The sequence below is a fragment of the Mauremys reevesii genome, linkage group 22, assembly GCF_016161935.1.
Source record: "Mauremys reevesii isolate NIE-2019 linkage group 22, ASM1616193v1, whole genome shotgun sequence".
Classification (NCBI taxonomy): domain Eukaryota; kingdom Metazoa; phylum Chordata; order Testudines; family Geoemydidae; genus Mauremys; species Mauremys reevesii.
Genome location: NC_052644.1, coordinates 8,662,809 through 8,679,105, shown reverse-complemented (window position 1 = coordinate 8,679,105; position 16,297 = coordinate 8,662,809). Strand labels below are relative to the sequence as shown.

At 46.6% G+C, this 16,297-nt stretch overlaps 1 protein-coding gene across 1 annotated transcript in view; it reads right to left on the bottom strand.

The window, feature by feature from the left end:
• LOC120388133 overlaps positions 1–16,297 on the bottom strand; it is a 736,578-nt gene that overhangs the window by 427,302 nt on the left and 292,979 nt on the right. The window contains 5 exon segments of the mRNA XM_039509761.1: positions 2,920–2,988; positions 9,046–9,375; positions 11,195–11,431; positions 11,434–11,523; positions 12,906–12,932. Coding sequence (XP_039365695.1) covers positions 2,920–2,988; positions 9,046–9,375; positions 11,195–11,431; positions 11,434–11,523; positions 12,906–12,932 — 753 coding nt within the window.

The following is a 16,297-nucleotide window of genomic DNA, read 5'->3' as shown; positions in this document are numbered from 1 at the left end:
TCACCGAGGTGAGCAAATCTGCCAAATAAGCGCAGGACCAACCAAAATAGAGGAGGAACTTTGTCACAATACAAAATGATGGAGTCTGAATTAGCTATTAAACACTCAAGAAAGATCTTGGAATCATTGTGGATATTTTTCTGAAAACATCCAATCAACGTGCAGTGGCAGTCAAAAAAGCAAAGGGAATGTTGGGAATTATTAAGAAAGGGATAGATAATAAGACAGAAAATATCATATTGCCTGTATATAAATCCATGGTACGTGCACACCTTGAATACAGTGTGCAGATCTGGTCACCCCATAGGCAACTAAAATTATTAGGGGTATGAAATAGGAGGGGAGATTAAAATGACTGAGAATTTTCAGCTTAGAACAGAGATGACTAAAGGGGGAAATGATAGATGTCTATAAAATCTTGACTGGTGTAAAGAAAGTGAATAAGGAAATGTTATTTAATCCTTAACATAACACAAGAACTAGTAGTCACCCAATGAAATTAATAGGAGGCAGGTTTTAAAAAAACAAGAGGAAGTACTTCTTCACACAACGTTCAGTCAACCCGTGGAACTTTTTGCCAGGGGATGCTGTGAAGACCAAAACTATAACAGTGTTTTAAAAAGAACTAGATAAATTCCTGGAGAATAGGTCCATCAGTGGCTATTAGCCAGGATGGGGAGGGATACAACACCATGCTCTGAGTGTCCCTATCCAAACCCCTAATCATTTTAGTTGCCCTTTTCTGAACATTTTCTAGTGCCAGTATATCTTTTTTGAGGTGAGGAGACCACATCTGTACGCAGTATTCGAGATGTGGGCGTACCATGGATTTATATAAAGGCAATAATATATTCTCAGTCTTATTCTCTATCCCATTTTTAGCGATTCCTAACATCCTGTTTGCTTTTTTGACCGCCTCTGCACACTGCGTGGACATCTTCAGAGAACTATCCACGATGACGACAAAACAGTTTTCCAGACTCACTGTAGCTAAATTAGCCCCCATCATATTGTATGTATAGTTGGGGTTATTTTTCCAATGTGCATTACTTTTCATTTATCCACATTCAATTTCATTTGCCATTTTGTTGCTCAATCATTTAGTTTTTTGAGATCTTTTTCAAGTTCTTCACAGTCTGCGTTGCTCTTAACTATCTTGAGCAGTTTCGTGTCATCTGCAAATTTAGCCACCTCAATGTTTACCCCTTTCTCCAGATCATTTATGAATAAATTGAATAGGATTGGTCCTAGGACTGACCCTTGGGGGACACCACTAGTTACCCCTCTCCATTCTGAGAATTTACCATTAATTCCAATCCTTTGTTCCCTGTCTTTTAACCGGTTCTCAGTCCATGAAAGGATCTTCCGTTTTATCCTATGACAACTTAATTTACATAACAGCCTTTGGTGAGGGACCTTGTCAAAGGCTTTCTGGAAATCTAAGTACATTGCATCCACTGGATCCCCCTTGTCGACATGTTTGTTGACCCCTTCAAAGAACTCTGATAGATTAGTAAGACATGATTTCCCTTTACAGAAACCATGTTGACTATTGCTCAACAGTTTATGTTTTTCTATGTGTCTGACAATTTTATTCTTAACTATTGTTTCGACTAATTTGCCCGGTACCGACGTTAGACTTACCGGTCTGTAATTGCCGGGATCATCTCTAGAGCCCTTTTTAAATATTGGCGTTACATTAGCTAACTTCCAGTCATTGGGTACAGAAGCCGATTTAAAGGACAGGTTACAAACCTTAGTTAATAGTTCCTCAACTTCACATTTGAGTTCTTTCAGAACTCTTGGGTGAATGCCATCTGGTCCCGGTGACTTGTTAATGTTGAGATTATCAATTAATTCCAAAACTTCCTCTATTGACACTTCAATCTGTGACAGTTCCTCAGATTTGTCACCTAGAAAAGCCGGCTCAGGTTTGGGAAACTCCCTAACATCCTCAGCCGTGAAGACTGAAGCAAAGAATCCATTTAGTTTCTCCGCAATGACTTTATCGTCTTGAAGCGCTCCTTTTGTATCTCGATCATCAAGGGGCCCCACTGGTTGTTTAGCAGGCTTCCTGCTTCTGATTTACTTAAAAACCATTATGTTATTACCTTTGAAGTTTTTGGCTAGCCGTTCTTCAAACTACTCTTTGGCTTTTCTTATTACACTTTTGCACTTACTTTGGCAGTCTTTATGCTCCTTTCTATTTGACTTCCAATTTTTAAATGAAGTCTTTTTATCTCTCACTGCTTCTTTTACAGGGTTCTTAAGCCACGGTGGCTCCTTTTTAGTTCTTTTACTGTGTTTCTTAATTTGGGGTATACATTGATGTTGGGCCTCTATTACGGTGTCTTTAAATAGCGCCCATGCAGCTTGCAGGGATTTCACTTTAGTCACTGTACCTTTTAACTTTTGTTTAACTAACCACCTCATTTTTGCATAGTTCCCCCTTATGAAATTAAATGCCACAATGCCATCTCAACTGCTGTTGAGATGTTCTTCCCACCACAGGGATGTTGAATGCTATTGTATTATGGTCACTATTTCCAAGCGGTCCTGCTATAGTTACCTCTTGGACCAGCTCCTGAGCTCCACTCACGATTAAATCTAATGTTGCCTCTCCTCTTGTGGGTTCCCATACCAGCTGCTCCATGAAGCAGTCATTAAAAGTATTGAGAAATTTTATCTCTGCATTTCGTCCTGAAGTGAAATGTCCCCAGTCAATATGGGGATAATTGAAATCCCCCACTATTAATAAGTTCTTAATTTTCATAGCCTCTCTAATTTCCCTTAGCATTTCATCATCACTATCACTGTCATGGTCAGATGGTCGATAATAGATCCCTAATGTTATACCCCATGCCAGAAGCTATGCAGTTATTATTTGTAAATCATTCTAAATTTGTAAGTTCAACTTACCCCAAGGATGCTGTGTTTGCTCCTCCTTCACCTGGAGAACTCCCTTGCGAAACTTCTCCTTAGCAGCCCCTGTTTGCAAAAAAAAAAAAAAAAAAAAAAACCAAGCTCAAATGCTGAGTTCGTGGAGTATGTACATAAGCTATACTAAAGACAAACCCACAGTAACTGTCTCCAGTTTGTGAGGGACCCCATGGAGCCACTCTCTAGGAAACAGATAGCTGCATGGAGCTTATGTCCATTAATGTCTATTAGCCAGGATGGGTAAGAATGGAGTCCCTAGCCTCTGTCAGAGGGTGGAGATGGATGGCAGGAGAGAGATCACTTGATCATTATGGTTGTAAATTCAATCCTTGAGGGGGCCATTTGGGGATTGGTCCTACTTTGAGCAGGGGGTTGGACTAGATGATCTCTTGAGGTCCCTTCCAGCCCTAATATTCTATGAGTCTATTACCTGTTAGATTCACTCCCTCTGGGACATTTGGCATTGGCCATTGTCAATAGACAGGATACTGGGCTGGATGGACCTTTGGTTTGACCCAGTATGTTCTGAGCTAAATGAACCCAAAGTTATGGAGACAGATATGAGTCAAGGAAGCCAGCAGAGTATCAGAAACCTGAAAAAAATCTCTGACTCGATGAGCTCAGGCGTTTGGTCACAAGCTGAGGTGGTTCAAAAGTTTTGGATTTTTTTTAAGCAGAATTTTTTTATTGTTTCTTTAAACAATCAAACAAAGCAAGCAGCAAACATTTCTGAAACCCCAAACCATGTTCAGGTTTTGGCAGACTTATTTCAGCTTTTCAATTAAAAAAACCACAACAAATTTTGAAGGAAAGCAGACATTGTCCATGATTTTTTTCTGCTTTTTAAAAACCCCTAGTTTTTGAAACAAAAAAACTTTTGATGGAAAATATTTGTCCAACCCTTTTAATGTGCTTTAGTGCCTTTTAGCACTAGCTGATGCTCAGAACCAGTGATACCTTGTCAAGACATTTTCTCAAAACTGGGTTTGTGCCAAGATGTGGAAGGTTTATTTTTCCCAGGGCCGCCCGTGGGGGTGTGGGGGGGAGAAAGTGGAGCAATTTGCTCCAGGGGCCCCATGAGAATTTAGTATTGCCATTTTTCTCATGGAAGGGGCCCCCGAAATTGCTTTGCCCCGGGCCCCCTGAATCCTCTGGGCGGCTCTGCCTGCTCCAACCGAACTATAAACCGGTATTTCATTGAAGATCAGAAATGCCAATATATAGAGCTTTCCGGTTGGTGAAGTGCTGGAAAAAACAGCTTTACTGTATTTTGGATTACAAATACTTGCACTGTAAAAATGGTAAAAGAAATACTATTTTGCAATTCACCTCATACAAGTACTGCAGTGCAATCTCTTTATTGTGAAAGTGCAATTTACAAATGTCGAATTTTTTTTGTTACATAATTGAACTCAAAAAAACCCCCAACCAATGGAAAACTTAGAGCCTACACATCCTCTCAGTCTTACTTCTTGTTCAGCCAATCGCTCAGACAAACCAGTTTGTTTACATTTACAGGAGATAATGCTGCCTGCTTCTTATTTGCAGTGTCACCCGAAAATGAGAAGAGGTGTTTGCATGGCACTTTTGTAGGTGGCATTGCAAGGTATTTACGTGCCAGATATGTTAAACATTCCCAGGCTCCTTCAGGCTTTGGCCACCATTCCACACGACATACTAACATATTCACGATGCTCGTCAAAAAAGCAAGGTGTTAACGTAATTTGTGACTGAAATTCTTAGGGGAGAATTATTTATCTCCTGCTATGTATTTTACCTGCATTCTGCCATATCTTTCGTGTTACAGTAGTCTCGGATGATGACTCAGCAAATGTTGCTCATTTTAAGAACACCTTCACTGCACATTTGACAAAATGCAAAGAAGGTACCTGTGACGCTCTGTACCTCGGGGGAGCACCCCCATGTTCATCCTTATAAAAGGACTGTGTGGTTTCCAATGTAAACTTTGTCATGCTGGGTGTCTTCGGAAGGCTCATGATGCACCGAGGATTGTTCTTATAGTAATGTTATAGTAATTGTTGTTGCAGTAATCTTATAGGTTATAATTTCATGTATATAGTTATGAGGCTGAAAATGTAGCCTCATGGCTTAAAATAAGCCCAGGCAAAAACTCTCTAAGAGCAGAGGGGCAGTTCACGTCTCATCATGGCATGCATGGGACAAACCCAGCCCAGCCTCACCAGAACAAAGGACGCTGGCCTAAGCAGCAACAAAAGGATGTGTTGGACTCTCGAATGAGTCACCCTCCTTTCTTTGGTTAGTTTGGGACTGCGATAAGGTAATGCTCACCTGACTCTGAAGGCGGGGGTGGGGGCAAAGCCAAGAGGGATGAAAGAACATGATAAAAGGGAGAGATGTTTGCCATCCTCTTCTTCTCTCTTCCAGCTACATCTACATACACCACGACCGGCAAATGACTGAAGCGCTGATCAAAGGGGAGAGCCTGGCTGAAGAGCAACCAGCCAGCCTGTGGTGAGAAGCATCTAAGTTTGTAAGGGCATTGAAAGTGTCCAGATCAGCTTAGAATGGGTTTTTCTTTTATTTCATTTGACCAAATCTGACTCGTTATGCTTTGTCTTATAATCACTTAAAATCTATCTTTATGGTTAATAAATTGGTTTGTTTATTCTACCTGAAGCAGTGCGTTTGGTTTGAAGCGTGTCAGAGATTCCCCTTGGGATAACAAGCCTGGTACATATCAATTTCTTTGTTAAATTGACACATTCATATAAGGTCTCAGTGTCCAGCGGGCATAACTTGACAGTGCAAAATGGAGGTTCCTAGGATTGTGTCTGAGACCGGAGATATTGGCTAGTGTCATTCGGTTGCACAATCCAAGGAGCAGCTTACATGCCAGAGGCTGTGCAGTTATTATTTGTAAATCATTCTACATTTGTAAGTTCAACTTTCCAGATAAAGAGCTGGCACAGCAGTACTTGCATAAGGTAAATTGAAAATACTATTTCTTGTGTTTCTTTTTTGCAGTGCAAATATTTCTAATAAAAAATAAATATAAAGTGAGCACTGTACACTTTGTATTCTGAATTGTATTTGAAATCAATGTATTTGAAAATGTAGAAAACATCCCAAAAATGAAATAAATTGTATTCTATTATTGTGTAAAGGGGTGATTACTTGTGCAATTAATCATGAACAATTTTATCTCACAATTAATCACAGTTTTTTTTAATAACTTGACAGCCCTACTCCCCACCACTACCATGCAACCTCCTGTGGGGTGGAACAGAGTAGATGAGAGACAGAGCACAGAAACTCATGGGCTCTGTAATAAAAAAATTAATAATAATTGGAGATATACCAATCTCCTAAAACTGAAAGGGACCTTGAAAGGTCATAGAGTCCAGCCCCTCCCTTCACTAGCAGAACCAATTTCTGCCCCAGATCCCTAAGTGGACCCCTCAAGGATTGAATTCATAATCCTGGGTTTAGCAGACCAATGCTCAAACCACTGAGCTATCCCTCCCCCCAAAGGGGAAGAGAGTGTAGAAGAGGAAGTGAGGAAGAACCTGTCTCTAGTCACAGCAGTTGGGCATATTACAGGTTCAGGGCAATTAGCTGAGATGTAGATCACCCGGAGTGACGGGGAAAAGAACCCCACACTTCATAACGGGATCCCTCAGTGGCTGCAGGATCCATTGAACACCAAATCCCACAAATGGGATCTCCGGTTACCCAGCATCCCATTGTGCTGTAGTGGGGCAGAGGGATCAGAGCGATCAGCGATAGGGAGGGTCTCTCACGTACTGATCCCTGCAGCACAGATCCTAAGTACGGTGCTGAGGCACTGTGGCCAGCACTGACTGTGAGGGGAGATCACCCCCAAAAGAGCCCCCATCCTGCTCCCTGCAGCACAGGCCTGTACAACTGCATAGGAGAAATGGGGTCAGAACTGACACCATGAGAAGAGCGACACTTACTGTGACCCCAGACCAGCTCCCTGCAGTACAGACCCTTAGCACCATACTGGGGTGCTCCCAAGGTCCCATTCTGCCACAGAGGAGTCTACCCACAGATAACTAGATGCCAACTGGCAGAGGGCACAGGGATGCCTAGAGTTATATGGCAATCCACTGGGTGAGATATATGCACAATAGCTCACCAAACATGGCATGTGAGGTCTTTACCAAGAGCCAGCAGCCCGCTGGTCGACCTAATGGGAATAAGATGTTTGTATGGGACATAGCTGATGAGAGATGTAAAATGTAGAATATGATGCTCAGAGGTGTTGAAGTGAAGCTTGTCACCTGCGCCATGGCAATCCCTTCGGCTGAGTCAATCAGCACATAGAACAAAGCCGAACAGTGGAGACAGGCTGTATTCACTGTCTGGGCCCAGTCGGGACATGAGAATTTACAAAGACAAAGGACCCTCAGAACAAGTCTCTGAAGAGACACCTCCTCTGGGAAGAGACAATGGTCTGTACCTATAAAGAAACTGGAGAGGGGACAAGAGCTCCCTTTCACCCAGGACGCGGCTGACAGCGTTTGTCTCAGGAACAGGAGATCACAGCGAGGCCTGGAGTAAAACCCTGGAAGGACTGTGGGGTGAGCGTTGCTCTACCAGACAGAAAAGTGTCTCGTTCAATGAGTCTAGGCTCTAGTCAGCGTGGTATGATTTTATTGGATGGAACCATTTCTTTCCAACACGTCTCCTTGCTGCCCCTCGAATCGCTACACTCTGTGAAATCACTTGTCCTTGGTGTGACTATGAAGGGATCTAGGGCTGTGCATTGATCGGGGCAGAGATCAGAGGTGGAACGGGTCACCTTGGGACCTTGTTCCTTTGGGAGCAGAAGATCTGTGACTGCTGTGAATGCCCAGCGAAACAGGGACTCTCGGAGGGCCGAAGGGTGAAGTGTCCCTATTGCCAACCTGGAGAGAGATCACCCCCCACCCCACAAGGCCTAGAGTGTCGCCGAGGGAGTCGGGAACTGATCCCCAGTGGGCACAGACAAGGCTTCCTCATGCTAGGGGCCCATGGCACCGAACTAGGTCATTAGGGCAAGAACAACTGCAAAGTGAGAGGTCCACTGTCACATACAGACAGTCAAGGGTTAATGCCTCTTTTACCTGTAAAGGGTTAAGAAGTTCACCTAGCCTAGCTGACACCTGACCAGAGGAACCAATGGGGGGACAAGATTTTTCAAGAGGAAGGAGGGAAGTTTTCCTTTGTCTCAGAGTCTATTAAAGTTCTGTGCCGGAGTGAAAAAGATCAAGGAATCACCCGGGGTAGTGAGTATTAGAGAAGAAATAAATAGGTTTATGTTGATTTTTTTGTGTGACTTGTCTTGTGCATTAGAGGGATAGTCAAATTGGGATTTCTTTTGTGTAACTAAGGTTTTGCCCAGGGGAACATTCTCTGTGTTTTCAATCTGTTGTATGTGAGAGAAGCTTGTATGCTCTCTCCCAGAGGTTTTCTTTTCACCTTTCTTTCCTTAATTAAAAGTCTTCTTTTTAAGAACCTGATTGATTTTTTCCCTTCTTTTAAGATCCAAGGGGTTTGGATTGGTGTTCACCAGGAAATTGTTCGAGAAGACTCTCAAGGTTACCCAGGGAAGGGTTACGGTACTTGGGAGGAAGAGATTTTGGAGGGGTGGCGGGGGGAGACAGAGTTTCCCAAATGACTCATAAACAGCTGTTTTAAACTATTTGGGTGGTGGCAGCAACCAGATCTAAGATGGTAATTAAGTTCTCATGCAGGTCCCCACATCTGTATCCTAAAGTTCAGAGAGCAGGTGAAACCTATGACAGACCCCTACTGACACACCCCTACCTGCAGCACAGGCCCTCTTTGCGGCCAGCACTGACATCAAGGGGAGAGGGTGAGCCTCCCTACTGAGCCCCCACACTGCTCCCTGCAGCACAGGCCCAAAGAGCAACACAGGCTAATTAGGGTCAGCAGAGACGGAAAGGAGACGGCTCTCTACTGGAACCCCCATATTGCTCCCTGAAGCACAGGCCTCAAGCACCATCCTGGGGTCAGTACTGGCTGTGAGAGGACAATCACCGTAATGTGCTTCCCACCCTGCTCCCTGAAACAGGCAGAGTGGTAGATGAAGGTTACCTGAGCACACAACACCGGCATCTTCTCCGTGGTTACAGTTATTCGTTCCCCAAGGCCGAGCCCCGCAATCAGAGAGGGCATTTTCTGTCCCTGCGCAGTTGACATCATCGAACCAGATAGGGTCTGATCCTCGCCCAAATCGAGCCCCTCCTGGGGCTGATAGCGCCGTCCCACAGTCCAACTGCCTGCACACGACTCCAGCATCAGTTATGTCCCAGTCGTCATCACACACGGTTCCCCACACCTGGTTGTAAAGCACCTCGACCCTCCCAGCGCAGCGACTCGAACCATTCACCAGTCGGAGCTGAGCCACTTCTGAGATGCCTGAGTCTGCAAACACCCAAGGGAAGAAACGCTCAGAGAGGTTCCTGTTCATCTGATCTCTCGTATCGCTGTGCCTCCCGCCAACGAATCTGACCGGTCTCTGCAAACAGCAACTGCCTGCCAAGGCCTCCCCACTACTGGTCACACTAATCACTTGGGCAATGTTGAAGTTTGTTCACTCCCCTCCCAGCCAGCTCTCAACTAATTAGGCAGACTGGACGGCAGTCTGACGCACTGCTCCCACTAGAGCACTTAATTAAAAAGATCACCTTGGCACTGCTGGCAGGAACCTCCTGGGGAGCAGATTTTCACCCTCACTCCTGGCGCTGGTATTCATAGATACATAGGGTTCGACAGATATCGACTTGTGACATACCCGGAAGAAGAAGACTCCCCCCACTGACATGCAGCCACTTCTGCGGTAGGACAGGGCAGATGAGAAACAGGACAGGGAATATGTAATGGGACAGGAAGTGGGGAAGAATTGCGTCTCCTGTGTCCAGCTTTTGGGGAAGTTACAACTTCAGGACTTATCTCCTGAAATGCAAATCCGCCGGAACCCAGTGATTGGGAACCGGACTCTTGAGAAATTGGCCCTGGATTTTTAGTTTGAGTGAGCGGCTGCAGGCTCCGTTGACACCAAATCCAACCAGTGGGAGCTACAGTTACCCAGGTCCCCATTGTGCCGCAGAGGAGTCTGGCCCAGAGATAAATAGGCTCCAACTGGCAGAGGGCACAGGTTTGCCTAGAGTTATATGGGGATCCCCTGAATGACATATATGCACAATAGCTCACTAGAGGTGCTATGTGAGGTCTCTACCAAGAGACAGCAGCCCACTCGTCACCCTAATGAGGGCAAGATGTTTGGATGGGACGTAGTTGAAGAGAGATGTAAAATGTAGAATATGAGGCTCCAGAAGTGCTGAAGTGAAACTTGTTACCTGCACCATGGCAATCTTTTCGGCTGAGCCAATCAGCACATAGAACAAAGCACAGCCATGGAGACAGGCTATATTCACTGTCCGGGCCCAGTCGGGGCCTAAGAATTTGCAGAGAAAAAGGCCAGGCTCTAGTCAGCGTGGTATGATTTTATGGGCCATGGAACCGTTTATTTCAAACCCGTCTCCTTGCTACCCCTTGAATCGCTACACCCTGTGAAATCACTTGTCCTTGGTGTGAATATGAAGGAATCTAGGGCTGTGTGTTGATCGGGGCAGAGATGCGAGGTGGAACGGGTCACCTTGAGACCCTGTTCCTTTGGGAGCAGAAGATCTGTGACTGCTGTGAATGCCCAGTGAGACAGGGACTGGATGCTACAAAGGGACTCTCGGTGGGACGAATGGTGAATGTGCCTATTGCCAATCTGGAGAGAGGTCACCCCCCAGCCCACAAGGCCTAGAGGGAACATCTTGTGTGGCCTGTGGCCAAGGGAGTCGGGGAGCTGACCCCCAGAGGGCACAGACAAGGCTTCCTCTTTGGAGGGGCGCATGGCACCGCACCAGGGCATTAGGGTCAGCACAACTACAAAGGGAGAGAGCCCCTTACTGACTCACCCCTACCTGCACCACGGGCCCCCTTTGGGGCCAGCACTGACATCAGTAGAGTGTCCCCTACTGAGCCCCGACACCGCTCCCTTCAGCACGGGGCAGTTAGGGTCAGCACAGACTGAGAGGAGAGGGCTTTCTACTGGACCCGCCAAATTGCTCTCTGAAGCACAGGCCCCAAGCACCGTGCTGGGGTCAGTACTGGCTGTGAGAGGACAACGCCCCGTAATGTGCTTCCCAGCCTGTTCCCTGAAACAGGCAGGGTGGTAGATGAAGGTTACCTGAGCACACAACACCGGCATCTTCTCCGTGGTTACAGTTATTGTCTCCCCAAGGCTGAGCCCCGCAACTGGAGAGGGCAACTTCTGTCCCTGTGCAGGTGACGTCATCCAGCCAGATAGGGTCTGATCCTTGCCCAAATCGAGCCCCTCCTGGGGCTGATAACGCCGTCCCACAGCCCAGCTGCCTGCACACGACTCCAGCATCAGTTATGTCCCAATCATGATCACACACGGTTCCCACACCTGGTTGTAAAGCACCTCGACTCTCCCAGCGCAGCGACTCAAACCATTCACCAGTCGGAGCTGAGCCACTTCTGAGATGCCTGAGTCTGCAAACACCCAAGGGAAGAAACACTCAGGGATGGTGCTTGTTCCATATAGTTTGCTCTGGCTGCCATTCAGTCCCAGTGTGGCAGACTGGTTGGTTCAGGTAGGCTGGGAATGGGACACTGCGGGGTTCCTCTCTGGAGGTCACCAGTTCTGATCCAGCCCCAGGCATGGGGGAATGGCTGACTCATGGGATGGAGAATGGGACACAGGGTCTTTCTCTCCAGGGAATGCTTACTCCACACAGTCTGTGTGGGGGGGATGAACTGATGCAGTACATTGGGGGAAGGAGAGCTGGGGCTTCTCCCCCGGAGGGCACCATTTCCCGTTTCGTCCCAGCTCAGCCCAGGGCCTGTTGTGTGGAGAACAGGCACTTGGCTTTCACGTCTGGGGCCCTGGGTCCAAGCTGGTAGTGAGTGGAAGTCGCAGCCATAGCAGCTCTCTGACGCCCGAAATGTGAAATGAGCCACTGGGGTTAATTCCCCTCCATGACAGGCCAGGCCAGCCCTCAGTCTGAGGGGCTCCCAGCCGTGGGGCAAAGGGCAAAACTGGTCAGGAGACTAAACTGCCCTTTGCCCCTTCCTGGGCTCCCTCCCTGTCTGCGCCCCGATGATCATGCCTGGCCAGAGCCAACAGCAGCAGCCTCACGGGGCTGTAGTTCTGCTCCCCAAAGACTCCCCTGGGGCTGACTCAGCTCCTCTATATTCCACAGTGTCCAGACAGACAGGGCCACTCATATGCTGAACTGAGCACCCGCCTGTGGTGACGGCACCATGGCAGCCCATCCCCTGGTACCCCACCCCCACCTCTCACAGGCCCAGGTAGCATCACGGCCCCCAGTGTCAGCACACACCATCTCCATTTGCCCTGTGCAGGGGTGGGGACACTCACCAGCCACAGCCAGAGCTGAGATGATACAAGTCTAACAATAACTAAAGACAAAATATCTGTTGGGGCAGATCCAATCCCAGGGTAAATCTGGGGTCACCTCAGACTGACACAGCTCAAACCGTCACTGCCAGAGCCAAAATTTCAATCTGCCTTACTTGGCAAGGGTGAGCCCTTCGGATGCAGGATGGCTGGGGATTTCCACCGGTATCGAACGGCCAGAATGCCCTGCACTCTGCCACACAGTCCGCCTTGTTAACAATTCACTTGTGGGGAAACTAGGACATGTAGTGAGGAAGTGATCGGCTGAGACCATGGGGTGAGTCTGGTGGAGGCACGATTTGAACCCAGGTCTCCAGTCCTACACTTGAAAGACTAGATTATATAACCTTAACTTGTCCCTTCCTCACCCCAATTTATGAGAGAGCTGCACCCTGCAGCATGCACCCCACACATACAGACAGACTCCACACCCTCTGCCTATGTTTGTATTTACCTGTCATTGGGAATCCTGTCATGGAAGCTGAAAGAAAGCAAAGAGATGAGGTAAGTGTCTGTCTATATGGCTGGACACCTTGGGAATCTCCAAACATTGGCTGACGTAAGGCGTGGCCTGAGTGATCTCTCACCTGCCATCTCTTGATGCACTGAGAGAAAAGACTCAGCTGCATATTGTATTTCAGTGACCTATCTACTGCCTCTCCTGTCAGCGTCGGTCACATCTACACAGAAGTGCTACAGCTGCAGAGCTGCCACTGTAATGTTTAGTGCAGAAGAGCCAACAAAGAACACAGACAAAGACTTCCCTCCACAGAGATTTGAAATTATCTTGTCCGTTGATTGGTCCTCTGGTCAGGTGTTCATCAGGTTACTGAGCTTGTTAACCCTTTACAGGTAAAAGAGAACTTAACCCTTAACTATCTGTTTATGACAGGGTGGGTGTTCGAATTTATGGGGGGGGGTGTCAGAGACGATGAGATATAAAAAAGAGATATGAATAAAGTAAATGTTTTCTTAGGCTAATGCAAATTTAACATAAGGATAATACAAGATATACCAAAACATATAGCAGGTCTAGATTTCTAACATTATATAATGTTTTTTTTTAAAATGTATTTAATTTAAATTGACTTTTGAAAAGTAAGCCATCATGGGATAAGGGGAAAGTCCTCTCATGGATCAATATCTGGTTAAAAGGTGGGAAACAAAGGGTAGGAATGAATTATCAGTTTTTCAGAATAGAGAGAGATAAATAGTGGTATCCCTGAGGGGTTGGTACTGGGACCAGTACTGTTCAACATATTCGTAAATGATCTAGAAAAATAAGTAACCAGTGAGGTGGCACAGCTCAAACAGCCACTGCCAGAGCCAAAATTTCAATCAGCCTTACTGGGCAAGGGTGAGCCCTTCGGATGCTGGATGGCTGGGGATTTCCACCGGTATCCAACAGCCAGAATGCCCTGCACTCTGCCACACAGCCCACCTTGTTAACAATTAACTTGTAGGGAAACTAGGACATGTAGTGAGGAAGTGATCGGCTGAGACCATGGGGTGAGTCTGGTGGAGGTACGAGTTGAACCCAGGTCTCCAGTCCTATACTTGAATGACTAGATTAAATAACCTTAACTCATCCCTTCCTCACCCCAATTTATGAGATAGCTGCACCCTGCAGCATGCACCCCACACATATGGACAGACTTCACACCCTTCACAACATTGGCTGATGTAAGCTGTGGGCTTAGTGAGCTCTCCCCTAACATCTCTTGATGCACTGAGAGAAAAGACTCAGCTGCATGTTGTATTTCAGTGACCTATCTACTACCTCTCATAGAGGTGGATTGACCCTCCTGCCCCTCCTGTCGGCATCGGTCGCATCTACACAGAAGTGCTGTAGCTGCAGAGCTGCCACCGTGCCACTGTAATGTTTCCAGTGCAGAAGAGCCCTAAGTAGCCGACAAAAGACAAGACCTGGTGAGCGACGTCAGAACCAGTGACACTGCACCTGCCCTTCCAAACTGAGGCACCTCCTTTCACACTGCCTGCACCTCTGAAGGACCCCCACACCCTGCTCCCCTCACGCCTGGCTCCCCCCCAACCTGGAGTTTGACAGCCCCACATGTGTGTAATGGAGTGCTAAGCTGTAGTATACTGCTCAGCCACTAGGTGGCGATGTGAGGACTACTGTAATTCCTCACTTAACGTTGTAGTTATGTAGACATGTAGACATTGGTGAGGCCTCATCTGGAGTATTGTTTCCAGTTTTGGGCACCACACTACAAGAAGGATGTGGAAAACTTGGAAAGAGTCCAGCAGAGGGCAACAAAAATGATTAGGGGGCTGGAGCACATGACTTATGAGGAGAGGCTGAGGGAACTGGTATTGTTTAGTCTGCAGAAGAGAAGAATGAGGCGGGATTTGATAGATGCTTTCAACTACCTGAAAGGGGGTTCCAAAGAGGATGGATCTAGACTGTTCTCAGTGGTACCAGATGACAAAACAAGGAGTATTGGTCTCAAGTTCCAGTGCAGGAGGTTTAGGTTGGATATTAGAAAAACTTTTTCACTAGGAGGGTGGTGAAGCACTGGAATGAGTTACCTAGGGCGGTGGTGGAATCTCCTTCCTTAGAGGTTTTTAAGGTCAGACATGACAAAGCCCTGGCCGGGATGATTTCGTTGGGGATTGCTCCTGCTTTGAGCTGGGCATTGGACTAGATGACTTCCTGAGAACCCTTCCAACCCTGACATTCTATGATTCTAAGTCCCAGGCAGACTGCAAAAAGTTACAAAGGGAACTCACAAAACTGAATAACTGGGCAACAAAATGGCAGATGAAATTCAATGTTGATAAATGCAAAGTAATTGGAAAACAATCTCAGACCCAGGCCAGTGCGCTACAGGAGCCTGGCAGAGGGCAAATATACTGGTCACTGGATGAGTAGTTTTCTGTTCCCTAGGTGACCAGAGCAGGGGCTGCATTAGAGTAATCAGGAACCTGCTAGAACCAATTAAGGCAGCCAGGCTGATTAGAACACCTGCAGCCAATCAAGGCAGGCTAATCAGGGTGCCTGGGTTTAAAAAGGAGCTCACTCCAGTCAGTGATGGGGGAGCCAGAGGAGAGGAAGTGTGTGTGAGGAGCTGGAAGCAAGAGGCGCAAGGAGCTGAGAGTGAGAGGGTGTGCTGCTGGAGGACTAAGGAGTACAAGTGTTTTCAGACACTAGTAGGAAGGTCCTCTGGTAAGGATAAAGAAGGTGGTTGGAGGAGGCCATGGGGAAGTAGCCCAGGGGGTTGTAGCTGTCATGCAGCTGGTGCAGGAGGCACTATAAACAGCTGCAATCCACGGGACCCTGGGCTGGGACCCGGAGTAGAGGGCGGGCTGGGGTTCCCCCCAAACCTCCCAACTCCTGATCAGACACAGGAGAAGTTGACCCAGACTGTGGGGAAGATCAGTGAGGTGAGCAAATCTGCCAAATAAGCGCAGGACCCACCAAGATAGAGGAGGAACTTTGTCACAAAACAAAATGATGGAGTCTGAATTAACCATTAAACATTCAAGAAAGATCTTGGAATCATTGTGGATAGTTTTCTGAAAACATCCACTCAACGTGCAGTGGCAGTCAAAAAAGCAAAGGGAATGTTGGGAATCATTAAGAAAGGGATAGATAATAAGACAGAAAATATCATATTGCCTGTATATAAATCCATGGTACGTGTACACCTTGAATACAGTGTGCAGATCTAGTCACCCCATCCCCAAAAAATTATAGTGGAATTTGAAAAGGTACAGAGATGGGCAACTAAAAGTATTAGGGGTATGAAACAGGAGGAGAGATTAAAATGAGTGAGAATTTTCAGCTTAGAACAGAGATGACTAAGGGGGGGATAAGATAGA